At 34.0% G+C, this 27,500-nt stretch overlaps 2 protein-coding genes and 1 long non-coding RNA gene across 19 annotated transcripts in view; 2 read left to right on the forward strand and 1 right to left on the reverse strand.

The window, feature by feature from the left end:
* LOC127065368 (cAMP-specific 3',5'-cyclic phosphodiesterase) overlaps positions 1-18,704 on the forward strand; it is a 179,516-nt gene extending 160,812 nt beyond the window's left edge. For 12 of the 13 annotated variants that reach the window (XM_050997593.1, XM_050997594.1, XM_050997584.1 and 9 more), the window contains 5 exons: positions 8,198-8,291; positions 9,219-9,448; positions 12,193-12,456; positions 12,543-12,642; positions 12,784-18,704. In XM_050997593.1, coding sequence (XP_050853550.1) covers positions 8,198-8,291; positions 9,219-9,448; positions 12,193-12,456; positions 12,543-12,642; positions 12,784-13,616 — 1,521 coding nt within the window. In that variant the 3' untranslated portion in view covers positions 13,617-18,704. Of the gene's footprint in view, positions 1-2,837; positions 3,541-8,197; positions 8,292-9,218; positions 9,449-12,192; positions 12,457-12,542; positions 12,643-12,783 lie in introns of those variants that run through there. The other variant, XM_050997598.1, reaches the window with a different exon arrangement.
* Positions 18,705-18,870: 166 nt separating this feature from the next.
* Positions 18,871-27,500, reverse strand: part of LOC127065375 (uncharacterized) — a 257,300-nt gene continuing 248,670 nt past the window's right edge. For all 5 annotated transcript variants that reach the window (XM_050997629.1, XM_050997627.1, XM_050997630.1 and 2 more), the window contains 2 exons: positions 27,393-27,500; positions 18,871-25,945 (listed from right to left, as the gene is read on the reverse strand). The exon at positions 27,393-27,500 is cut by the window's right edge and continues 96 nt beyond it. In XM_050997629.1, the coding sequence (XP_050853586.1) occupies positions 25,836-25,945; positions 27,393-27,500 (218 nt within the window). In that variant the 3' untranslated portion in view covers positions 18,871-25,835. The remainder of the gene's footprint in view (positions 25,946-27,392) is intronic.
* Positions 25,839-27,500, forward strand: part of LOC127065394 (uncharacterized) — a 5,504-nt gene continuing 3,842 nt past the window's right edge. Inside the window, exons 1-2 of the long non-coding RNA XR_007782029.1 lie at positions 25,839-25,973; positions 27,398-27,500. The exon at positions 27,398-27,500 is cut by the window's right edge and continues 1,128 nt beyond it. This is a non-coding gene — a long non-coding RNA (uncharacterized LOC127065394). The remainder of the gene's footprint in view (positions 25,974-27,397) is intronic.

Genomic DNA, 27,500 nt, shown 5'->3' on the forward strand with positions numbered 1-27,500 from the left:
TCCTTGCTTGGCGATAGGCGCCGTAGAGAATCCTCGAAGTATTCTTATATTAAACATCGCGTCACGTTTCTCGTTCTCGTCTCTTTACTTTATTGTTCCTAGCGAGACCGCAATCTTCTTCTCTTTCTCTCTCTCTCTCTCTTCTCTAAATAAATAAAACAGGCTTCTCTACATATTTTGCTCGAATTCCCGAAAGCACGAAATTCGGATTGCTTTTCGAAGTTTTACGGAAAATAAAAAATGAATCTTACTTGCTACGTTTTCTAAGTAAATAGACGTCTCTATGAAGTCTCGAGATATTTCGATGACGAATAAACTTCTACGGGATTCTTCAAAAATGTATTTATTTTTTTTCTCGTTTCTTCTTTCTTCTTTTCTTTTCTTTTCTTTTCTTTTCTTTTCTTTTCTTTTCTTTCTTTCTTTCTTTGCTCGTCCTTTTTTCTTTTCTTTCTTCTTTTTGTTCTTTTGACAGATTACAAATGAATTCTTTGATATCGAGCACCGAAGCTTTTAATCTTTTGTATCGAGTTCGTATTAAGCTCTAACCCTTTCGCCAAAGAACAACGGAAAAATAACATAGAGAATAGAGTATCGTCATTCACCCACGCGATCTTTTGCGTAAGCTTTTGGCGGAAACGTCTGGTATTCCCCAAAGTCTTTTCCAAGCGTTTCGAGCAAACTGTAAGAACATCATCGTCGTTTTCCTGGAAGCTTCCCTTTTCCGAGATTAGAGAGAACAGAAGATGCTACTCCGTTGGTTGGACTGACATATCTTCGAATCTAACAAAAAAAAAGAAAAGGAAAAAGAGAAAGAGAGAAAAGCGAATAAAAAAGAAAAAAAAAGAACGTAATAATAGGAAGAGATAAAACGAAGTACAAAAGCGAAGGAAAAAAACAAATATTATACATGTACGAATCTACATGAAACGAAAAATTGTCTGATGGGTTTTATCGCGATAACAACGTCGCTTATGTTTTAACGTAAAACGTTTAATACGGTTCGCTGTGACAATACAAATATGTATATGTATATATACATACATATATATATATATATATATATATATATGTTGCATACGCGCAATAGGTCACGTATTCATAGCTATTTCCAACTTTAATTGCGATTCGAACAAGCGAGAAAAGAACTTTGACTTTTCCATTGCGACACTTATCTGCAGTGATTTTCCTTTATTCCCAACTTTTTTATGTTACATGATCGATTTAATTGACTCTTTAAATATTTCGAATATTAAATGTTTCTTTATTAAGAAATTTTAATACTATTCCATTTAAACATGACGAATAATAAGTAGTAAGAAAGATACGTGACGTCGGTAATAATTTCTCTTCGAAATGTAAGAATTTAAATTTTGAAAATCTCCCGATGAGTAATATTCCGATGAGAATATTAATTTTCGTCCGACCGGATAGTTCAGAAAAATCAGAGTTACAAATTGTAGATGATGCGCTCCTACGTGATTCAACGTATACAAGCTATTCTTGCAAGATGTCTCATCCCTTGGTCTCTTTCCTTCTACACATATCTCTCTTTTTGGGATGACCAAAGATAAAACAGATAAGGTAAGACGGGTCGAGCAAAAACCAATGCAGCTAGTCACGAGATAAAACGTTTTGTCGAGAGCGTTGTTGATCCAGTTTAACAAAAAAAGAAAAATGAATGCACGCGATAATCAGCGAAATGTTCTTTTCGAATTTTATCTTTTGTTGAAAAACAAAACGGAACAAAAAGTATAACTAAAGGCGAATATTTTATTACTTGTACGTATTTATTCAAAAAAAAAAAAAAAAAAAAAAAAAGAGAGAGAGAGAAAGAAAAACGATGCATTCTCTGTTCGATTCAACGATCATTTAACAGAAATCGAAAATAAATTATTCGTCTATAAGTAAATTATTCGCAACGTTATCCCATAAAATCTTAAAACATCTATTTAATCGAAGAGAATCCCGTCTTTTATTCTAATACGTATATATTAAACTCGTATACATATTCATAGAACTTTAAATATTCATAGAACATTCGCCGAATATCGGTATAAGAATTTTAGAGTTCCCTTTAAATCCTATTACGTGTTTTATGTTAGAAGAGAAAGAAGTAGTAACGGTAGCAGCTATGTGCTATTCACGATGATCTCTTTCGTGGAAGTCTAACGAACGATATAATAAGTAACTAAGTAACTACAGTGATATATTACGTATATTGGTTATACTAAAAACGTCGTTTGTTGAATGAGAAGATTCGAAACGATATGGCTTTTCTCGAGCGCATCGACGCTCATAATTTTCCTCTCCTATCGATATCGTAAACATAGTAAAAGAGAATATGAATAAAGAAAATCTACGTATAATAGTCCACGAATTTTCATTGTATTATTATTTATGAACGATAAAAGGAAAATGGTAACATATTTTATGAGATGACATAAACAGTCATTCTACTCGGAAAATTCGAACGACTTTCGACTTTTTCTTTTTTCTATTTTTTCTTCTATCTTCCTTCTCTCTCTCTCTCTCACACACACTCTGTTACTCATAGACTTCTTACATATTGCTATCTCACTTTCTCCCTCCTTATTCTCGACCCGATCGTACCCTACCACGCGACTCGCAGCACGTTGTACGTGCGCTTCGTGAGTTTGTCGAGAGCGAGTGAGAAAACGATAGAGAGATAGAGAGAGTAAGAGAGATAGATAGATAGAGAGAGAGAGAGAGAGAGCAGAGACAACGTTGGAGAAGGACGGCACGAGGGACGGGCGCCGGCCAAGAGATAAAAAGCTCGCGGCACATTCAGAGGCACGTAGAACACGTTCGCTAGTCGTACAGTTCGCGCGTATATATATTCATATATATATACACATATATACATATTTGTCCTCTTCACGAGGGGACATATATTACACATGTAAAAGTGGTGATGACTTTTTCACTACTGTTCGTTGTTATTAGTGCTTCAGACATTGTTTATTTTGTATCGTCGGAGTACAACGTTTTAATGATTGAGAAACAAAAGTTGGGTGTATCTACAAGTGGACCTTTCTGTTTTCTTCGATAATAAAGAGTGACAGTGTGCAGTTGAAAGAGAATAGTACTTGAGAATTATATTTTAGAGGATATAAGGAAGGAGAAAGGAAAGTGAGAGAGAGAGAGAGAGAGAGAGAGAGACAGACAGATAGAGAGAGAGAGAGAGAAAAAAAAAGAATAAAATAAAACAAAACTTTTGGAAAGCTTCTTCCGAAAGAGTTGGACGTCGATCAAGGTGAAAGTTTCTTCCAAGATTTTCACCGAACGTTCGTTGTCCTTTATTCCGTCCTTATTCAACGTCCTTCTCTCTCATCTTTCGTGCTCGACTTTCGAAAGAGAAAACTAACGGGGATTATAAGAAACGCTCGAACGATGGTGCAACGAGCGACAAACGGGGAACTCGAGACCAGCAACGTGGACGAGTACGAGTCCACAAGATATTTTCATTATCTTAGGACTCTGGCAGATTTAACAGCCATGGCCAGCATCGTTGCGGTCCAGGTAACCTTTTCTCGTATTCCTTTTTCTTTCTTTCTCCTTTTTTTTTTCTCTTTTTTCTTTCCCAATAGTGCTCCAATCGAAATGACCGATACATACGTATACGTAAGAACGGAACCGGTTTAGAATATATTAGAAATGATTCGATATTAGAGCGTAGAAGAAGTATAAGCTCCTTACAGTCGTATCTTTGTTTTTGTTTCGTTTCCTTTTTATTTTCATTCTTTGTTGTCCGTTTCCTCTTTTTACTTTTCTTCTTTTTCTGTTTTTACTTTTCTCTTCTTTTCTTTTCTTTTTTTTTTTTTGTTTTCGTTAAAACGTTGTTCGGTGCAATGCACTTTTCGTTTGGAGATACACGATCGATCGTACGTGCTTTTTCAATGTCGAACAGATCGCAGACGATCTCGCAAATACTCTCTCGTTTGTCTCTTATCTAATACGCACAATTTATCGTTAATCTCATACAAATCTCAGTGCCATGGCCATATGCCATGACTACCTCTAATACTCCCTTTCTCCTCTCTCTCTCTCTCTCTCTCTCTCTCTCTCTTCAACGTTTACGTTGTTTCACCACACCACGATTTCGAAAGCTACATATATGTATCGATCGCATCGAGTTTCGAAGGCCGTCGCGGTGAAGAGTTGACTCGATTCATTCCGCGAGTTAAACGCGTCAAACAAAATCGATCGATCGTTTGTATCGTGAGCAAATGAAAAGCGAGACACAGAAGATACACAGAGAAAGAGAGAGAGAGAGAGAGAAGTAGATCGAGTTTACTCAAACATTATCATAGAGCTTTGGACGACTTTAACGTCCGTTGCCTTTGGATTCACCGGCGTACATTTCCACAGACTTTAGTTAGCTCGTTGCTGTTTGAGAGGTTCAAACATTCTATTAAACCCTCGTTAAAACGAATGTAAATAACAACGAAAGTCATCGAAGTATTCCTTTAAATAATTTTTTCTTCATTTATTATTCTCTTTTGTTGAGAGAGAGAAAGAGAGAGAGAAAGAAAGAGAGTCTAATCTTTGTTAATCGTGATAATCTTCGTTTCACTTACCTCGTGGTATACCTAATCTAAAGAGTAACTATTAAAAATAATCACGAGAGAAGATATTACATATACGTTTTTCTTTAAAATCAATTCTTCTTTTTTTTTTTTCCTCGAAAATTTGACGAGACGACTGATAGCGATAAGTACAGAGTTGTTTTTAATTTCATATTGATTTTTATACAAAAATAGCTACTTTATCTTACTGGCCCTCTTAATTCGTTTCAAACGTACAATATAACTCATCAATGTAAATTATTTGTTAAATATTATATTTTGTTCTTACGAATTGAGAAGAAAAGTTTTTTACGATATGTCCGGTGAATTTTGAATTTATATGTTCAAAAGAACTCGCGATGCGAATCGTTGATGTTGCGAGAAAAAATGATTACGATATCGCTGAACTCCGAAGACCCGGAACGTCGTGAATGATAACGAAAAGTAAAGTTTGTGTAATCAATCGTTTAATTATCCAAGGGAATTCATTATGTACGTTGTTGTTTAAACGTCGACCGAACTCGATGACTCGTCGTCTCGTGCAATGAACAAATCGAAGGTCTCCATTAAAAGTTATTTCCATACGTGAATCTTTCGATCCAATTACATGCTTCGTTACATCATATGCATATATATATATATATATAAGTATACTCATGTATATATTAATCCTTACAACATCGCGATACTTGTTACTCTGCTTAATATATATATATATATATATATATATATATATATATATATTGTAATAACAGTATAAACATATAAAATTTTCTATCAAAGGAAATTACGTTGGAGTGAATGAATGAAGATAAGAGGAAAACTGGCAATACTGATAGAAATACGATGATGTGCTCTTGCTCGGAATGCTGATAATACATTACAAAAAAAACCTACGTATTGTTTACGTAATATAATGTCTTTATGACACACATATATACACATACGCATATATCATAGAGGTAAAAAAAGTACTAATACCTTTGATTCATCGTAGCGAAATGATGACGTCTGCATAAGAAGAAAACATCGATAGATTGATCATCGATCGATTCTCGTTGTAATCGAGAATTTTCTATAGTTATCGCGATCACAAGATTTATCGGAAAATTATTCATCCCACTTGGAAAATTGTTTTCTGACTTTCGTACTTTGTCACGCCTCGAGATGAATCTCATTTATCTATTTATTTGTTGTTAATACCAAGTGATATATCGTCATGTTTTTAATTTTATCTTGATAATGATTGCCATCCGTTAAATATGTTAACGAAGATTCTTGAAAACGGAACTTATTTAAATAATTTTAATAATCGACGTACGCATATACATGTATATAAAATTTTCTCATCTTCATATCACTAAATTAGTTACTTTTTTTCTTTTATCGTACTTTTACGATCGCCGTAGATCGACTAACGGGAACGATAAATGTCATGACTTTCAAACCTGTTTCACACGAAAAAATGTATATCTTTTTACAACTTTTTAAAGATCTCGTACGAATAACTCGGAAAAATTTCATCAATGTTGGAGACTATACATGTGTCTTCTATATATACATATATATATATATCTTTTCAGAAATCCTATCGATTCTTTACGATACACAATATCATACGTAATCATTATCGAACGATCGATCGTTCGATGAACCTCTTATCGTCTTATATTCTCTGAGATATTTATAATAAAATGTATATCTATTTTTATTCACGTTATTACACGTAAACGATTGATTCGCTTAATTTGTAGGATAAAAATTTTCCCAAAAAAAAAAGAAAGAAAGGAAGGAAGAAAAATCGAATTGCGAAAAGAAACTTTGCCATTTCGTATCGACGATTTTCATGTTCATTGTTTGAAAAAGGAAAGTTGAGAAACATGTAGGAAGTGACACGTTCCACTTACTTACCTATCGATGCTTCCTCAGACTCCTTTCTCTCCATCATCGGGACGTTGATCACGACGTTGGAAAAGCTTCTGTCGCGATACTTCATCGTCGTAACGAGAGAGTCGGTCCTGAAAGTAGGTCGAATCCAGTTCGTGATCTACGTCATCGAGCGTGTAACGATGCGTAACATATTTGGAAATTGCACTTGTCGTTTATACAAATCTATTATATCTTTCTTTTCATCGATATCGTATAAATAAGTATTGATAAGAATATTTCTATCAGTATTATTAACATTTTTAATATCTTTTCGTTTACCATTCGCATTATCTTTAAGAAATTTCATTCTATTTCTATACACGTTGAAGAAGAAAAAGATTATTTAATTAAACGAGAAACGATTTAAATGGAATCGTGTTAAACAATTTGATAACACAGGTCGTTACTCTGAAAGAAGAAATTTCAAAAAGAAAGAGAGTGTGAGAGAGAGAGAATATCGAGATCGTAAATATAGCGTTTAGTTAACGAACGAAACAGCTTTTGTTTAAAGAATCTGGAGAAAATGGCTTGGAGAAAAATTCGATAAGAAGCTTTCGCTTCTGACGATAAGAAAATTATCGGCTCGATGTTATTTTTTTGTTTACTTTTTTGCATACTTTCGTAGATTCGTTTTATTCTCTTTTTCTTTACCTCCTTTTTTCTTTTTCTTTTTTTTTGTATTTTTTGTACACACACAGATATATATATATATACACACGTAATGCACAACGACGCAGATTTATTGCAAATATCGTAAATTTAGCAAGATAATGTTTCGCTTCTTCGTTGATCGAAAACCGAACCAAGGTCGGTTTCTTGGTCCTCGCAAACGAGAAACGCAGAGATTTTTTTGATAATTCTTCTGGGTATTTTAAATCATTCCTGTCAACGAGTTAACATCACTCGTTAAGTTGCTCTTTTTTTGATGATTCTATACTCTTCGTACTATATTCCTTTTTATATAGTTACGTAAAATATATCTATAAGAAGGACCAATTATTAATAATAATGATATAATAGGATTACAATATATAGTCAATAGTCAATTTTTTCTTTTTTAAAACTCAGCTCTCACAAACTCATTCATTGCGTTTTATTCGAAATATTTCTAAATTCTTCGCCGTTCGACACTCCATCGTATTTTCTTTATCTGTCTCATACTCTTCTTAAAGTGAATATTCTTTACTGTGAAAACTCTTTAGTTACTTTATTGGCAACTTTTCTATTTTTTATCTTATTTTATCGATATTCTTTAAGAAATAAACGATACACATCGTATTCACGCAATATTCAGAATCCGATAAACATTACAACACAAAACTATAGACTCTTTATTTCGATACACATATAACATATTATTGAAAATATAAAATCTGATACGATAAATATAAAGAAATTGTTCAATCCAATGAAATCTCATGGATTAGATGATAGAATCTAATGGATCTAATTTTGAATAATACTTTTAGATCTTATCGAATTTCAATCTAATCGAATTCAAATAAATAATAATAATATCGCACGATACACAAATGATTCGTTTTATTTATTAATTTTTTTATCAAAGATAAATGAAAAAAAATCAAAGGGTAAAACAATTATCGTAAACGATTCAAAATCCTATAATATTTATTACCATACTCGATTACTAATTTCCGCTTTTTTATTTCTTTTGATTATAGTTCAAGAGAATGCTGAACAAGGAACTCCTTCACTTCTCGGAATCGTCCAAGTCCGGGAATCAAATATCGGAATATATCTGCAATACTTTCCTTGGTGAGTAATTTCATTCAAAAATTCGTTTCATTCAATCTTTTGTCCAATTGCATCAGGAACTGCATCGACTCGTTTCATTATTGCCTTTTCCATCAAAATCGATGACGTTCATATTACTGTCATCGTCGTCGTCGTCGTCGTCGTCGTCGTTGTTTACGAATTCGCATGCAATTTCCTTCATTTCCTTTTACCTTTAATAGAACTGAGAAAAGAAGGAGAATGGAGTAGAAGAGAGAAGAGAAAAGAAGAGGGGATAGTCGAGGTCGAAAATCCGAGTTTAAACGAAGACGTCAAAAGCAAACGATCGATATCTCTTTCTATCTATCACTCTTTTTCTCTCTCTCTTTCTCTCTCCTTTGACGCATTGAAAGCCCTTGAAAATGCGATTCATAGAGAAACGAACGATTTAAATTTCGTTCCTCATACATTCCGCTTTCGAATCCATCGTGATCTAGTTCTCGCGTTTATAAATTTTTTCTAATATAAATAAACGATAGATCGAACGAGCCCTCCCGATTTCCGATACGGTTATCTCATTACAAACACGAATTTTTCACGTACGTAATGTGACTCTTATCGTGAAAAGAAGAAAATAAAAACGACAGACAACGCGCCCGTGTATTTATATACCTAAGTATATATGATAGAGTCGATAAGAACAACAACAAAGATAAAAAAAAGAAAAAAGAAAAAGAGAGAGAAAAATAGAGAGCAAAAAAAAAAGAAAGAAAAGAAACGAATTTTGTATCAAATCGAAGGGTAGATTTTATTAAATTTTATTAAAATCGTATTTAATGACAAACCAGCCATCTAATGCGTCTAATAATTAAATACACACGCATCTGATGCATCTATTAATTAAATACAAACGTATCTAATAATGAAATAAAAATATTAATGACGAACATCTGATCAAATTTTATATAGACAAGCAGCAGGAACTCGATTTGCCATCTTTGCGGATCGAAGATGCAGTTGCAGCAGCCGGAAGTGTGGATGCACGTGCTGCTAAGAAGAAGGATAGGGCACAGAGGGGTCCAGCTGCTATGTCGCACATTAGTGGCGTTAAAAGGCCACTCACGCACACGAATAGCTTCACGGGAGAACGAGTACCCCTTCACGGAGTGGAAACACCACACGAGGAGGAACTCGGCAAGGTTTGTTCATTTCTCTTTTTTTTTTTTCTTTTTTTTTTTTTGTTACATTTTCCTTTACTTTTTTATTTCGTTTCACTTGGAGATTTCATTATTAAAGAGAACATTACGAGAATTTAAGCAAGTATATAGAGATATACATATCTCTGTTCATTAAATTCATACGTAGGACGATATACTAATCATTTCTCGTTAACTTGGAATCGAAATATCTGACTGTATAGCGTATACATAGTAAAACGCATTCCCCCTATTTATTCAGCTATGAGATTCAACACCCACGCGACCGACGTAAATCCGATTATGTCTTTCATCGATAGATTTAATCGCGATTCACTAATTACGTACTAATCCTACTGAGCGAATCTTTAACGAGTACGGACGATTTCTCTCTCTTTCTCTCTCTCCATTTTCAAAGAGAAGTCGATTTTAATGACTAGCGAAGATGTACTGGAATTTTATCAAAAACTCGAACAAGATACTAAAATATATAATACATATAGATATTAGAATATATACGTATATATAAATTTTTGATCGTTTACATTTATAATACTATATAATATCGATATAAACTTTCACATTATTCGAAATATTTATGTTAATATTAACTTTAACGTAGTATTTACATTAACTCATAATTATTCTTATATTTCTCGTTTTATATAATAACGTTATAATTGTACGAAGAAGAGAATATTTTTCGTGATAACCAGATACTAACTAATGTGTTAATTATTATCGTAAAAAGTAGAATGTTATAAACCATCGTCCGTTTCGAATAACAGTTGGATATCAAAGTATAAAACTTAATTCTCATTTCTTTTTTTCTTTATTTTTTTTTTTTTTTTTAGTTAGCTTCTGTTTATTGTTGTTGTTCGGTCTTTCTCGATGATTTTTCTACGAATTTTGAAGCAGTAACATTCGCTTCGGTAGCCCGCTGTGAACGGATTGGTTTCTTTCTTTTTCGTGAGAAGAGAATTCTCTCTCTCTCTCTCTCTCTCTCTGTTTCTCTCTCGCGTTATCCTCTCTAAAATCGTCGCCTCGGTTATCCATGTATATGTAAATACTTAGAGAGACGCTTAAAACCAGCAGGAGAAAACATTGCGAATTCGATTTGGAAAATTCCAACGACACGTGCGAGTACAAATATTTGCAACGTGCCTTCATTTTACTAAAGGATTACAAACTCGATGAAGAGTAGAAGAGAGAGAGAGAGAGAGAGAGAGAGAGAGAGAGAGAGAGAGAGAGAGAGAGGAAGGGAATCGCGTGTGCCGCCATGACAAGGTCTCTCAGATTAGAAAGATTAGCGAATCGAATGTTTTCTTTTCTTTTCTTTTTTTTTTCTCGCTAGTTTTCTTATATTCTTTTTTTTTCTCGTTTTTTTCCTTCTCTTTTTTTTTCATTCTTGTAATTTATCTCATTTCTTCGAAAAACGCGGCCGCCATAAGAAAAAATTGGATAATCGCTTTCTCGAAGAATGTTTCTTCGCTTTCGAATTGATGAAATCGTTTAGAATATATAAAATTATTGTCGATATTCGTACGTATTATATTACTAGTATCGAGTTTGAAGTATAGATAATCTACGTCAGTTGGAGGTGAGAATACATACGTGACAGCCGGTACACCCGATAATAGGAATTTAGAGAACGAAATGTTTGCATTGAATTTGCGATAGGATCGTGTTGCGATTAAATATATATATATATATATATATATATATATATATATATATATATATTCATATGAACTTACAAAATCATTCGGAACGAGGTCGTAAACTTTACCGATAACATTAATAATAATTTTGCTTGAAAAAAAAGAAGAAAAAAAAAAATAAGAAAAAGAGAAGGAAAAAAATCATTCAACATCTTTTGAGAATAAAAAGAAATGGGAAATCCGTGTATGAGTCAATACTTTTTTTTTTTTTCGATTTCTACTTTGGATTGTGTCGTGTCTTTTTGAAAATCTTTCGAATATTTTTCTCTCTCTTTCTTTTTCTTCTTTTTTTGGCAAGCGATATTCTCTTCGTTTTTTTTTATATCATCGAAGGAACGACCGCCTTTCTTGAGATGATAAAAATAATCTTTGTTCACGCTTCCGCGACATGGGAAACGAAACGAACTTTGCTCTCGTTACGCTAATCGAATATCTTTGGATATTTTTCGGAGCACGTCCTTCTCGGAAGAATCGCGCTGATAAAACTGAAATTTTGTATCCTTAAAAAAGTTCGAAGCAATCGTTTGTCCAAACGAAAAGTCGAATTGACACCCACGTTAAAATAATCCAAAAAGGCGTACCGTTCGTTTTTATTTTCGACGACTTTTTTTTGGCGATCTTCGAATCGACGATCGCAGATCTTATCATTTTTTCGCTTCGTTGAACGAAACAATAAAAAAGAAAAAAAGAAGAAGTAGATATGGAAGAAACGAGTCGACGAGTTGTGAAAAAGAAATAAATAAATAAATAAAAAAAAGAAAAAATGAATAAATCAAGAAATAAACAAGATCTCCAAACTTTAAACAAATGCAAATTCTTCTTGGACGTATCTTAAACGATACGTAAACGATCTTTTAAAAGTGCAACAAAAATGCATTCGTAATCAATAATCAAATAGAAATTCATCATTTCCTAAACTATTCGTCGAATCATATTGAAAAATATTTCTTGGACTATATTCGAAAAAAAAAACAAAAAAAAAACAAAATGAAAAGAAAGAAAATGAGTTAATATTTCTTTTATCAGTTATTGTCGGACATCGACAAATGGGGCATCGACATCTTCAGGATAGGCGAGCTCAGTAATAATCGACCTCTCACCTGTGTCGCGTATACGGCCTTCCAAAGCCGAGATTTGTTGAAGTCGTTGGCGATACCGCCGAAAACCTTCGTTACCTTCATGATGACCCTCGAGGATCATTACGTGAAGGATAATCCCTTCCATAACAGTCTTCATGCCGCCGATGTGACCCAATCCACCCACACATTACTCAACACACCCGCCCTCGAGGTAAGCAATAGGAATTTCTCGACGTTGGTTAACAATGAATAGAACTTTGTTGATTTACCGCTAACACAACAAATTAATATTTGCAGTCTGTGTTTACGCCGTTGGAGATCACAGCGGCTCTGTTTGCGGCCACGATCCATGACGTGGATCATCCCGGTCTAACGAATCAGTTCCTTATCAATTCGAGTAAGTGATAAATTTAACAAGGACGAAAAGAAAAAAAAAAAAACAAAAACAGAAAGAAACTTTTATAAAAAATCAATGAACATTTTCATCGTCGATCTTTCTAACGAAGAGAATTTCTTTTTGTTTCTGTTGAAACTCTAGGCTCCGAGCTCGCCCTGATGTACAACGACGAGTCCGTATTGGAGAATCATCACCTAGCGGTGGCGTTCAAGCTCCTGCAGAACGAAGGTTGCGACATATTCGTGAACATGACGAAAAAGCAACGGCAAACCTTGAGGAAGATGGTGATCGACATGGTCTTATCGACGGACATGTCGAAACACATGTCCTTATTGGCAGATCTGAAAACTATGGTAGAAACGAAGAAAGTCGCTGGTTCTGGCGTACTACTTCTAGACAATTACACGGATCGCATACAGGTGTTGGAGAATCTCGTTCATTGTGCGGACCTGTCGAACCCAACGAAACCGTTGCCTCTTTATCGACGATGGGTGAGCCTATTGATGGAGGAGTTTTTCCTGCAGGGTGATCGAGAGCGCGAACAGAACATGGACATAAGTCCTATGTGCGATAGGCATAGCGCGACGATCGAAAAGTCGCAGGTCGGCTTTATCGATTACATCGTGCATCCGCTTTGGGAAACGTGGGCAGATTTGGTACATCCTGATGCTCAAGAGATTTTGGATACGTTGGAAGAGAATAGAGATTGGTATCAGTCGATGATTCCACCGTCACCACCGTCGGACGATCAACAACAACAGCAACAACAGGCTGTTAACGATCAGCAGCAACAACAGTCCGAGAAAAAACATTTTCAAATGACGTTGGAAGAAGGAGACGAGAGCGGAGAGACTTTAGAGGGTAACGACGGTGGCGGTGGCGATGGCGACGGTGGTGGCGGTGGTCGGACAACATTTTCGAGCGAGGACGCGGGCGGTGAGAACGATGAGAACGCCGTGGATGCTGGAATGTGACGGAGGCTCGCCGGTATCTGCAAGAAGCTCCACGAGAAGGTGCAGCAGACTTGGTGGCGCGTGCGTCAGTGACACGAGCACGAGCAGGAGCCGCGCTGGCTGCAGGTCGCGGTGTTGCTGTACTGACGCGACGATAAAAAAAAAAAAAAAAGAAAAGGATCCCCATCCTTTTGTCCTTGGTATTCCTGAGAGTACGTCGAAGCTGCCTGGGACTAATAAAATAGGCTAGGCTTATATTAGTCGTTGTTTCGCGAGCGAAGAAGACGCTTGCTTGGCCAAGACTGCTAAAATAAACTGACGAAATTTCTTGGCGCTTGAGGGAAGAAGGTTGAGAAAAACTGAGTATGGTATGGGAACGATTATAAAGAAAAAAAAAAAAAAAAGAAAAAAAAAGAAAAAAAAAAGAAAAAGAAAACAAAAAAAAAAGAACAAGAGAGAGGACAAAAATGACCAGCACTCCCTCCCCCTCGTTGCTCGCCCTGATTCTCTTCTTATCGTTGTCGCCAATACCAGAAAAAGCAAGCAGCAAACAGCAAGCAACAGCAGCAGCAGCAGCACCACAACCACAACCACCCATTACAACATCACCGCCGTTGTCTGTCGTCGTTCAAAAATGTGTTAGAAAACGCGACGATCTGACGGCTCGTTGTCGACGCATCATCCTCGAAAAGCAGAACGCTCTCTCTTTCTCTCTCCCTCTCTCTCTCTCTCTCTTTCTCTCTCCCTCTCTCTCTCTCTCGTACGCAAAATTGAAGATCGTTCGTGACTTCTATTTTCGGGTGGGACTAAACCGGAAGAAGAAAAAGAAGAGGAAGAAGAGGAGGAAGAAGAAGAAGTACGATCTTCGATCAACGGTGACGCGTTGGCGGCTGGTCCGAAACGCGTCGCGTCCGAAGGGAAACGAGAAACGATTTGTCCTGGACGAGAGATCAATAAATAAGAAGTATTGTCGCGCCTCATGCGAAGATTATTCTGTCCTCGTCGTTGTCGTCATCGTTCTCCTCATCGTAACTCCATTAGCTTATTTTTTTACTCTATCTATCTATATATCTATTTCTTTCTCTGACACTCTATGTCTATCTCTATCCCTTTCTCTATCTCCTTTAACTAACCTTCCTCCTTTCATTGTTTCCTGATTAATTTTCCTGATTGGTCTCGATCGCACCGAGGAAAGACTATTTTGGAAACTAGCGTTGCATCTTGTCCTTCCTCCCTCTTTATCTATCTAATGTATCTATCTATTTCTATCTCTATCCTCCATCTCATTGAAGTTAAAGTGATAATAAACGGAGGGATCGAATCTCTTTCTTCACAATGTACCTGCGCAAATAAAGCGAGATTCTGTTTTTCACGATTGCTCGACAATCGGTCGATGCTACAAAAAAGAAAAAAGAAGAAGAAGAAGAAGAAGAAGAAGAAGAAGAAGAACGTAATGATTATGAGGATAAATAAGTGAGAACAAAGTTAGAAGAGTTTATACTTGCTACGTGCTACGCATAAACGAAGGGCACTAAAACTTCGCTTCGGAGAAAAGACGAAGATACAGAATCGCACAGAATCCTCAACGACATATCAAAACATTGAACGGTACAATAATGGTGTAAGATTTTATTCCGAGGGATTCGTAGTTGGATTTCGCGGGCTCGATTAATATCGTATTCGTATATCTATCTATGTAATATATATATATATATATGAATATATATAAATATAAAAATATATATATATATATCTCTTTCTCTCCGTCTCATACGATTGAAACAAACGCAGAGAGGCTTGTTTAGATGTGTCCATCGTCGAAAGATTAAATATATGCAATCCAAACTACTGTTGGAATACAAAGTACAAAATAAGAGAAGGAAAAAGAAAGTATGAATGAACGAATGAAAAAGAAAAAAGAGAAAAGAAAGGAAGACCGTGCTTTACGGTGCACACGGAATAATAATCAAAAAAAAAAAAAATGAGATAATAAAAAGTAGATCACCTTTGGGAAAATCTTAGAACAAGAATGGAATTTGTAACTCGTGAAGTAATGACACACGTGCACGAAGAAGTATTTGCATAATGTTAAAGAAAGAGGAAAAATAAATAAAAAGACGAAAGAAACGTAATCTTTGTAAGGAAGCATGCAGCCACGTTTTAAGACGAAGGTAAGGAAAATTAAAAAAGATGAAAAAGAAAAAGATAAAAGTCAAGTAAAAGAACAGCAGAGAGGGAGAGAGAGAGAGAGAGAGAGGGAGAGAGGGGGAGAGAGAGAGAGAGAGAGAGAAAGAGAAAGGAACAGAAGTGAAAAAAGACGAAAGTAAGGAAGAAAAAGACTATTATATGCCGGCGAAAAAGATGTTATTATATGTGAAAAGACAGATGGTTAATTTTAATATAATAACTGCGTTAAAAAAAGAGCTGGACTTTTTAGGTTTGTATTAAAATTAATTCATTCGAACTTGCTACGTGAGGGAAAAAGTGAAAAAGGAAAAGAAAAGAAAAGAAAAGAAAAAAAAATAGAAGAGAAAAGAGAAACAACAATACTCTTTCTTCTTTTAAAAATTATAAAAAAAACATTGAGGAACATTGCGCGACATGACACAAATTACATACATACGTACATACATATATATATATATACAAACATATATACATATATATATATACATATATAAAAATACGCTCTTTTGTACACTTGCGCTATTTCTTAACACAAGGAGAGACACGGACAACAAACACGCATACACACACCCACACGTACACACATTATTTACATGCATATAATAAATAAAAGAAATGTAAACGCGTGTAATAGTGACATCTCAAACTATCACGATTTTATCATGCATTTTACGCTACAATGCAAATATGACGATGGCGCAGGAACGCGCCGAGTCTAAAGAGGATGTAAAAATTCTTTCTAACCAAAGAGTAATATTAGTGATTGTCGTTATAAATCGATCATCGAGTACGAGAAGCGCCCGCCACATTATTAATTACCGATACGTTTCACGCGACGAACCGTATTTTTTCTCTCCTGGCTTTTAGCGATCGATAGAAAATAAGAGGAAGACCTGTAATCGTGTTTATAGAGAACAACACTCGCGCAGATCGATGTATTATGGCAAACAAAAATACCACAGATATTATAAGGGGTAAAAAAGAAAGAAAAAAGAGAAAAAAGAGAAAAAAAAAAAAAGACAGAAAAAATACAACTTCGCTTTGATGTCTGTGTTTCGACGAGAACTTTCTAAGTTGTGTTGTATATACTTTCGACGTTCGAGACGATCTTCCCGTGACATATAAAGATCTGATTACAAGATCATGTCGATTTTTGACATGACTCGTGTCGTAGATAAAAAAAAAAAGAGAATGAAAGAAATTGACATTGAAGATCTTCTGAACGTCGATCGTTTGGTATTTTTGCAGTGTAAAAGTGCTGATTCTTCGAAATCGTCTTCTTTTCTCTCAAAAGGTCGTTCGTACTTCGCTACGATTAAGATTCTTGTAAATTTTTCAGCGGGGAATTGTAATTGTAAAGTGACAAAATATAAATATATGTGCGTATGTGTGCGTATATATATATATATATATATATTTATTTATATTCTATATATATATATATATGTATACCGGCACATACACAGCTGGAAAATTAAAAATAATGCAGGCTCATACGAACGGCATGTATTTATAATCGTGTAATAGCGAAGGTCAGCCTAAAAAAGAAAAAAAAAAAAAATAAAAGTAAAGTCGTATACACATTTAGATAGTAAGCTCCTAACTGTCGTGCGTGAAACGCGAAAGGAATATAATGATGATGATGATAATGATGATGATAATGATGATGATCGAAGAAAAGAAAAAAAAAAAAAACAAAAAAAATTTGAGAAGGAGACTCATGTGTGTGGTATCTCTTTTGGTCCACGTAATCGTATCAACTATCGAGAACGAAAAAAATCTGTATCTGTGTCCGTAGGCAGTGATCTAGTGAGTGTTTTGGTGCTGGTCACCAAGCTTAGAATTATTAAATTTAATTATAAGATTTACGAAGTACACGATTAGATTGTAAGCTGAAGAAAAAAAAAAAAATCAACTTAACGAAGTTTCTTAGGGCATAAGCAACGAGGTTATGAATAAAGATTAAATAATTATCTATTAACACAAAAGAACTGAGGTCAGTAAACCAAAAAAGAAAAAAATAAGGAACAAAAAAGGACGTGGAGAAGAAGAAGGAGAAGATGGAGGTATAGAAAGAAAGTGAAAGAAAGGAAAAAAAGAAAAAAGTAATTAACTTCGTCAATTTATGACGAATAATGAAGAAAGAAAACAACTGGAAGTTCGTAATAAAATTAAATGAATCGTCCGATGTGTCTAAGATGAATGTTGTATTTAATTAGAGATATCGTGTGATGAGGGGAGATATATATATATATATAAGCGATCATTTTCGACGTTCGAATGAATATAAAAGAAACAATTATCGCGAATAAATGCGCAGGTACAATTTATTTTACGCACCTTAAACTTCCAACTCTCTCTCTCATAACTGTTTGTCAATTGTTCATTACGAATGAAGAAAAACAGAAGGAATGAAAAGTATTAAAGGACAAAGCGAAAAAAAGAAATGATTACAAAAAAATGAAAAAAGAAAAAATATAAAAAAAAGGAGGAAAAAACTAATGATAAACGAGGAGAAGAAAAAAATAACAAAAAAAAAAGAAAACAGAAAAAATAAAAAGCACCGAGCGCGCGACGTTTAGTCTTTAATTTCTTCGGGTGATTCGAGACTTACATACTTTAGAATAATGACGATGTTTTACAAAGTGTGACAATTACCGATTACTTCCTGAGATACGATAGTAAACAGCGATGATGATGATGATGATGATAATGATAATGATGATGATGATGATGATAATGATAATAATAATGATAATGATGATGTCTGATGATAATGATGATGATCATGATAATCACGGTGACAAGAGAAAATTAAAAATACAACGTGTTTGATTGCTGGACAGTTAAATGAACATGTATTAATATCGTGTAACCCTCGTACGAAATATATGTGTAATAAAAACATATTTATTGTCGGAACTTGCTTCTTCTATTATTTTCCTCTTGTATTTCTCTCTCTCTCTCTCTCTCTCTTTCTCTCTCCTTTTTCATTTAATCATAACTCTTTCCTCCTCGTTAAAAGAAATGCTAAAAGAAAGAAGTGGAAAGCGAGAGGTCTATGGACAGGACGAAATGAAACGATTGCTTTGGCTTAATATTATTTGTAAATATATTATTGAGTAACATCTATAATATAATAATGAAAAACCATTTACATTAATAAGTATTATCGTAATATTTTAATCCGATAGTAAAACATTCATTATGTATTCAGATTTTTTGTGGCTTTTAAGCGTGGATTTTGTTGTCGTTATTATTTTTTTTTCTTTTTTCTCATTTTAAGTATAATAGTACCTTTAGATCGTCGAGTCTGACGGTGCAGAAAACTTGTACCAATTTTCCTAATCTTTTCTCCATTTCTTTCTTTTTTTTTTTTTTTTTTCATTAATCTTAATCCTCCGTCTTACCGATATTACGTACGACACGTACACGTTTTTATCAACATTCATTTCTCTTTCTCTCTCTCTCACACACACGCATTTTTGTTCTCTCTCTCTCTCTCTCTCTCTTTTCTCCTCACACGCATACGTATACGCAAACACACACACACGCGCGTTTCTATTTATTTTAATATAGTCCGCGTGAAGTTCGTTTGCGAGATAAAGCTGATATAACTTTTCGGTAAAAAATGTATTCATCGGCGAGATCATCCATTCGTTCCTTTGCGATCACAATGAAATTTTTAATTTATTTGCCACTCGTTTCGTGATTACGTCGAACTGGTATATATCCACGTAGAAAATCGTTAAAGATCATCGTACTCCGTACCTTTCACATTTTTATTTCTTTTCTTTTTTTTTCCCTTTCTTTTGCTATAATAAGACTAGAAGACGGTGATAATCGTTGTGTTATGTTCTACTGGCAGTCGTGCGTTGAGTGTATACGTATATATATATATATATATATATATATATATATATATATATATATGCACGTGTATGTTCGACTAGATTTAACGCGAAACGACGAGCAGGATGATAATTAGATTCAATAATATTTTTCAAAATTAGGAATCATTGCGTTCATTTCAATTTCTTTCCTTTTATTTTTCTCTCTTTTCTATTTCTTTCTTTCTGTATTTATTTATTTACTTTTTTACCTATTATGCTGAATTTGCAAAAGATAAGGAATATCTATTTTGTCTTCTCTCATTTTTTTTCACTTTCTACTTTCTCCTTTCCTTGATAAAAAACGATATCGTAGTCTTACATTCGCGAAGAGATATTTGAAGTCTGACGCAAACTAACTCGTGGATATAATAAAATAAATAAATAAATATATAAATTCGTAATGGATTTGGGAGATTCGTGGTTAAAAACGGCATCGATGATATCTCGCTAATAAAGCCATGTGCTCTCTTATTAGTTTTATGTGCCTTATTACAGGGAGCGATGACGATTCGCATATTACACAATTTACATTGCTATTATCTCGTTCGAGAGTTCTTTTCGAATTCGAGCCGGTAAGTAAAAGAATTCTCCTTCTTTCTCTATCTCTTTCTTTTCATATTATTCCTTTCGTTATTTATCTTTTTTCTTTTTTTCTCTTGCCAGAATGAAATGCATCCGATTAAATAGGAGCACAAACTTTTACGAATGGATTGTATTGTATTTACGTACATAGATAATACGTGCGATCGTGCTACTAGTAGAATGCGAATCACATTTTTCGTTCTTCGATGCTTTTCGAAATGCACGTAATTTTTCGTTTACGACACTCGATCGTCCTTACTTTTCTAACTTTACAACAATAAAAACATAGTATATATATACATATATATATACAGACACACACACATATATATATATATATATATATATATATATATACTTTTCTTTTGCAATATATTTTATAATTTAAATATTCTTGTATATCTATATAACTATATAACCCTCGATATAAATACCCTGAAATCTACATTCTCTCTCTCTCTCTCTCTCTCTCGCTCTCTCTCTCGCTCTCTCTCTCTCTCTCTCTCTCTCAATATAAAATCGAGTTTCTTTCATTCTCTCTCATCTTGCTTTCTCTCTTCTCTCTTATTTTTATACAGGAATGATTAGTATAACACGACCGTGCTACGATCAACGTACGCGCGTCGAAAGCACGTTGTTCTTTATTTATCGTTTCTACTCGATTTTTCTTTTCCTCTTTCCTTGTGTTTTTCTCTTCTTCTTCTTTCTTATTTATTTATTTTTTCTTTCTTTCTTCTCTTTCTTTTTTTACTACATCTTCTATTATGTACAAATCGAATCCAATTGTCGATTCGCGCGGGCTTTAATGAAAATCGAGTTTACTTAATGAAAATTTCGAAAGAAAATGTGTCCTTTCATTTAAACGCATTTCCTTCCTTCGCCGGACGACTTCGTTTTTATTCTCTATTCGATCTACAAACTGCGATCGTTATCTTTTCTTGTTCTTTTTTTTCTCTCTTTCCCTTATCTTTTCCTTTTTTTTTTTCTTTTTTCATTTCTTTCTTCTTCTTTATCGTTTCTCTTTTTCGACGATTCATTGTTATTTATAGCGTTTCAATTAAACTGATCGCACTTAAAAATATGCATATACTTCGTCGTGATTTCGCGAATGAACGCGTTTCGCGATTATGTTAGTTTGTAATCGTTTTCTATTTCTCGCCCCCCCTCTCTCTCTCTCTCTCTTTTTCATACATGCATACGAACACACAAACACACACATATCATACACACGGATACGCGCTCGCACGCATTCTCTATTTTTTGTTTCTTTTTTTTGTGTCTTTTTATTTTCTTTTTTCCTTTTTTTCTTCTTTCTTTCTCTCTCTCTCTCTCTCTCTTTACAAATCGGCTACGAATTCTTTTTCTCGTTCAAGAACGATCGCCCGTCGTTCTAAACTTTTCTATACGAGACATATTACATATCATTTCCTTTTTCTCTTTCTCTTTTCTTTCCTATGTACGTACATACAATGGATATGTCGTTTTATAAATTATCCTGACAAATCGAGATTAACGGCAGACGATCGAAACTAATATCATCGTGTCGTCATCGTCATCGTCGTCGTCGTCGTCAACGTCGTCGTCATTGTCGTCGTCGTCGTCGTCGTTATTGTTGTCGTTGTTCGAAGAACGAACAAAGAATTTCGTTCTTTATTTTGTTTTTTAAATTATCGGCCGTATTATATATATTTTTAATATGTAGGTATTTTTATGTACGTACGATCGAGTCATTTCAGTTTCGTTTGGTTTTGTTGTTTTCTTTTTCTTCTTTTTTTTCATTTTTTCTTTTTGTAGTTATTATTATTATTATTATTATTATTATTATTATTATTATTATTATTATTATTAATATTATTGTTGTTTTTATTAATATTAATATTATAATTATAATTATAATTATTATTATTATTTATACAGAAAGGTGCATTCTTAATTTTTACAGATAACTTACTTACGATTTAAAATATTTTTATACACGTAAATAATAATATTTATATTTATATTTATATTTATATATATATATATTTATATATATATATGTATATGTATATTATTATGTATATATTTATATCTTTAAAACCGCTTATATCATTAATACTCGTACAAAGAAACGCCATTCAAGATCTCCGCTTTCGTCCTATAAAAATAACAATAATAAAAACAGCAACAATAATAATAATTATTATCATTATAAAAAAATAATAATAATAACAACAAAGATAATAATACAAAAAATGTTAATAACAAAAATAATAATAATATTTACCATATTTCCGTATATGTAAATCTTCATTACTAAAGTCGGTGATTAGAAAGAAAAAAAAGAAAGAAAGCAAGATAAATAAAAAAAATATAACAGAAAAAAAGAAGATTCTGTAAAAAAAAAAAAAAAAATAAAAAAAAAGGAGAACAACAAGCGATTGAACGAAGATCGATTTCCCCTATCTTCTTTATCTATACCCTTCTCTCTTTTTTTACAACAGTAATCGCAAAATCTAAATTGAAGCGCGGATTAAGTACACTCGAACTCGTTAATTATTTTACTCCCTTCTCCATCTCTTTTCCTTCGAAGAGTCAACGAGACGATATCGTCGTCGTCACTCGAAAACTGCGAATGTGGCAGATACATAACACTTAAATATGTATTATATCAATTTCTTTCGCGTTCGTCATCATCATCCCTCTTTTGTCGTTTTCTCGTTCAATCTCTCGTTCAATTTCTCTCTCTTTTTCTCTCTCTGTCTTTTATACTCATACACACACACATACACACAGTGCAAACGATCCCTTTCTCTCTCTCTCTCTTTCTCTCTTTCTGTCTCTCACTCATTCGTTCCCTCTTTCTCTCTCTCTCTCTCTCTCTCTCTCTCTCTCTCTCTCTCTCGCTTTTTCTCACTTTCGGTCGACTATCAACGCATTCACGTAATATTGGCCCCAGCACCCTTGTTTTTATAATACATCGTTTTATATAACATTCTGTACGTTCAACACAACGCTCTCGATTCATTCCTTTCGAGCTCTCTCTCTCTCTCTCTCTCTCTCTCTCTCTCTCTCTCTATTTCTCTTTTTTTCACACTCTCATTCTTCCTCTTTCTCTCTCTCCCTCTTTCTTTTTTTCTCTTTTTTATTCCTTTTCTATCGAGAATAGCATCACTCGATCTATTTTTTATCAGAACGAATATTTTCAAAAATAGTGCGATTCTTTAATAAGAATCGTAATTAATGTTAACTGGAAAGGAAAAAAGCAAACCAAATCAAACTTAACCGAATGGATCCTTGCCAAATAATATCTTAGAGGAAATCGATCGATTAGAAGGCGAATAGAGTAACAAAAATATACCTATATAATACGTACCTACGTATTTATTTATGTATGTATATATATATATATACTTGCTGATAAAAGTCAAGAAACAGAATAATCGTCCATCTATTTTTATATATTCTTTATCTTCCGAAATATAACAGGTACAAGCTAAAAATAGAATAATGAAATAATATTTCATATATCATACCATCTCTTTCCACTATTTTTACTTTCAACCTATATATTTCGAAAGATAAAGAATATCGTATAAAAATGGGCGAACGATTACTTTGTTTCTTAACTTTTCCCTTTGCAAATGTATACACTTACATACATATGTATGCACGTATTTATTTATAGCAATATAAATACATAGATTTCTGATATCCGACGTTCGATTTTTAATATCGGATTTTCTTTTCTTTTTTTTTTTTTTATTCTTTCCTCTTTACTTTCTTTTCTCTCCTTTACGAATGAATTTTTATCTCCGCGTTACGTCGACAATGCGAAAGAAGAGGCTGCTCTCTGTATCTCGAAAAACGAGAGAAAGAAAGAGAGAGAGAGACAGAAAGAAAGAAAAGCAAAAAAGAAACATACAAAAAAAAAGAAGGAAATACAGACACGCCAGACGGTACACGATAGTATAATGTGTGTTTTATGCCGATCGAAATTGCTACGAAATTACGAAAGGGAAGTTACTCGTGCAAGTTACCACTATGGGAGTAGAAGCAAATCGTAACCTAGCGGAAAAATCAGATTTCCAACAAGGGGTATGAGCACGGAATATATGACCGCGTTACCGGTGGGAGTGAAATCGAAGTGAACTGGGAGTAAACCAGAATCGAGTTTACCATCCTTCCCTTGCTATCTCTTTCTCTCTATCTCTATCTCTATCTCTATCTCTATTTCTTTCTCTTTATCATCTTTTTCTACACCGAGCGAGAAGAAAATAAAATCACGCTGACAACAAGATCTTCGAGTTTGGCCGATTCATCTTCCTTTCTACTTTCGTTTTTACCATTCTTTCTCTGATACACTTAATGACAGTAACTATTTACTTATATACGTGCCTATATACTTACTTAAGTATATTTAATCGTTAATACTTATACATATAATTAGCGTGTAAATAAATAAATACGTATATAATTCTTCGTTAATTCCAGACAAACGCGTTTCATTTTCGTTATTATATTCCCAAACGTATTAACTTTCCCTCTCGTTATAATTTTACTTCAATTCATCAATAATGCAAATCTTAAAACCACTGTTCTATTTAATAGTTTACGATCTGGAATCAATCATATTGATGAGTAAATCGTGTTATATATAACGAATTCTCTCTCTCTCTCTCTCTCTCTCTCTCTCTCTCTTATCGATGATAAAGAGAATCGAACGTACGGATATCGAATTTTTCACTTACACCGTCGGTAGAGATATCAAAACAAAAACAAAAAAAAAGAAAAAGAAGAGGAAAGGAAAAGAAGAGAAAAGAAAAGGAAACTAAATAAAAAAAAAATAAAGAAAAATAGAAAGAGATAAATAAAAGAAAGAGAAGAAAGGGGATACGTAGTTTTCTTTTTTCCTTTTGCTCGTTGTGCGAACGTATCGTTATTCGATCAATCATCCGGCAAAGAGTAGCTAGCTGCATCGTCGTTCCGCGGTCTGCCACATTCGTAGCGATGTTAAATATATCGTAAGTAATAGCAATAGTATTATTAGTGATAAGAGTATTAATATTAGATAAGGTAGTAATAGCGATAGTGAGTTATCGATAAATATAAATAAATAAATAAATAAATTATTTATACACAGTTTCTTGTCCACGTTCTTCACGCGGTCTCTTTTTTCTTTATCTGCATTGTTTATTATTTTTTTGCTTTTCATTTTCTTCTTCTTCTTCTTCTTCTTTTCCTCTTTTTTTTCTATCTCTTATCTTACGATGCACGAAGTACGAATATCGCTTAACTTCTAAAAAAATCGATTATTAGATATACTTTCTCCTTCGTGTTTTCTCGCGAGTTTACTTAGTTTTCTTCTTCTCTCTCTTTCTTTCTCTTTCTCTCTTTTTCTATCTCCTTTCTTTCTCTTTATTTCTCTTTCTCTAACTATCTCTCTTTCTCTCTTTCTCTTTCTCTATCTCTCTCTCTCTCTTCCGCTTCTCTTTTATTTTTCATTCGTTTTAGAAATTCGTCACATCGTCCATCGAAAAGATTTTCTTCCTTTAAACTATACAGCCACTCGCGTATGGCGCTTCAAAGTTCAGTGGCATCACCTCGCGATGTATCTGCCAAAGAGGATGCCGCTGAGGACGATGAGGAGCACAGTGGAGGACACGTGTGACCTCCACGACGACGCAGACGAGATGTCGCCGCATTGAACTGCAAACAACAACAGGAACAAATATATGTATGTACATACATATATATAAATATATGTGTGTGTGTGAGTGTACATGTATCTATGTATCTACGTATGGATGTATCTATGTATGTACGTATTACAATCAATGAATCACACACTCACCAGATAGATATCTATCTATCTACCTACATCTCTCTACATAGATTCACCCATTTCATTTTTAAACGTGCACGATATGTCTGTTGTAAATGTTCGCTTTATGGACGAGCAACAACATAGCCAGCTAACATAACGAACAAATCAATTTTAACGGACGGATCGTTGCGAAATCGTGATGGAGAGTATGAGTACCTACATGTTCGGAAAATTATTCGACGGACAGCTTTGGTTACAACTATACAAACGTATGACGTACATACATGTCATAAAATATAACGTGTAAAAAGTACTTCAATCACCTCTCTCTTTCTCGCGTTCTCTCTCTCTCTCTCTCTCTTTCTCTTTCTCTTTGATTCTCTTTCTCTCTCTTTCTTTTATATATTCAGCTGCCAGAAATATTTCATTTCTATATTATGCATATATATTCGCTTTGCGAATAATCGATTTTCATTGAAGCAATGTGAGATACGATACTGAAAAAAAAGAAATTAAAAAAATAGAAAGAGAAAAAAGGAGAGAAAGAAAAATGTCCAAAAAAAAGAAAAGAAACTATTTCTACATACATACAGGCGTTAAAATTTTATTTGCATTAATTGAAAGGAGGAAGAGAAAAAGAGAGACAAATAGGGACGAAGAGAAATGCTTTCGATATAATCGACGAGTCGTTACTTCAAATAGAAAACAATTTTGATATTACGCGTTGGAATACTTTCAGATGGAATGAATCACGTATATTATAACTTATGGCTTCTTCTCCTTCGTGTGACATATGAACGTTTATACCGTGCAGAAACCACGAATGAACGTATGACGATGTGGTACGACCATAAATTTGCCCGAGCGAGATCAAGCTGCGTACAAATACGCGAATTCCCGCGTTGAAATTAATTATATGCAAGCGCGGTGTAGGTTTCGTCATTGCAAGCAGAAATTATTTTGCGAGAAATAGAGATAGAAATAGAGATAGATAGATGGATAGATGGAGAGATAGAGATAGAATAATTTTTTGAAATTCAAATCGACGATGATATAGAATCTTTTCACGAGGACTTCTTTAAAATCGCATTTGGAAGGAACGAGTGAACAGGAAAAGAGAAAAGAGAGAAAATGAAAGAAAGAAAGAAAAAAAAAGAAAAGGAAAAAGAAAGAAATAAAAGTAAGAGAAAAACATGACCGTGTAGTAAAGTCCGTCAATCTATCTCTATCTCAATCTCAATCTCAATCTCTATCTTTCCTCTATCCATCGTCTCTATCTATCCCTCTTTCTCTCTTCAAACTTATTTATCAAATTCCTCGAATGCTTACCGTAGGAAGTGAGGTTAACCTGCCAAGAGACAGGATGCCGATGCGAGGCTCTCGGACATGATGCAAGATGACCCGTCACAGAAAGTTCTCTATCTCCGGTCGTAGCAG

Source organism: Vespula vulgaris, chromosome 7 (genome assembly GCF_905475345.1).
Source record: "Vespula vulgaris chromosome 7, iyVesVulg1.1, whole genome shotgun sequence".
NCBI lineage: Eukaryota > Metazoa > Arthropoda > Insecta > Hymenoptera > Vespidae > Vespula > Vespula vulgaris.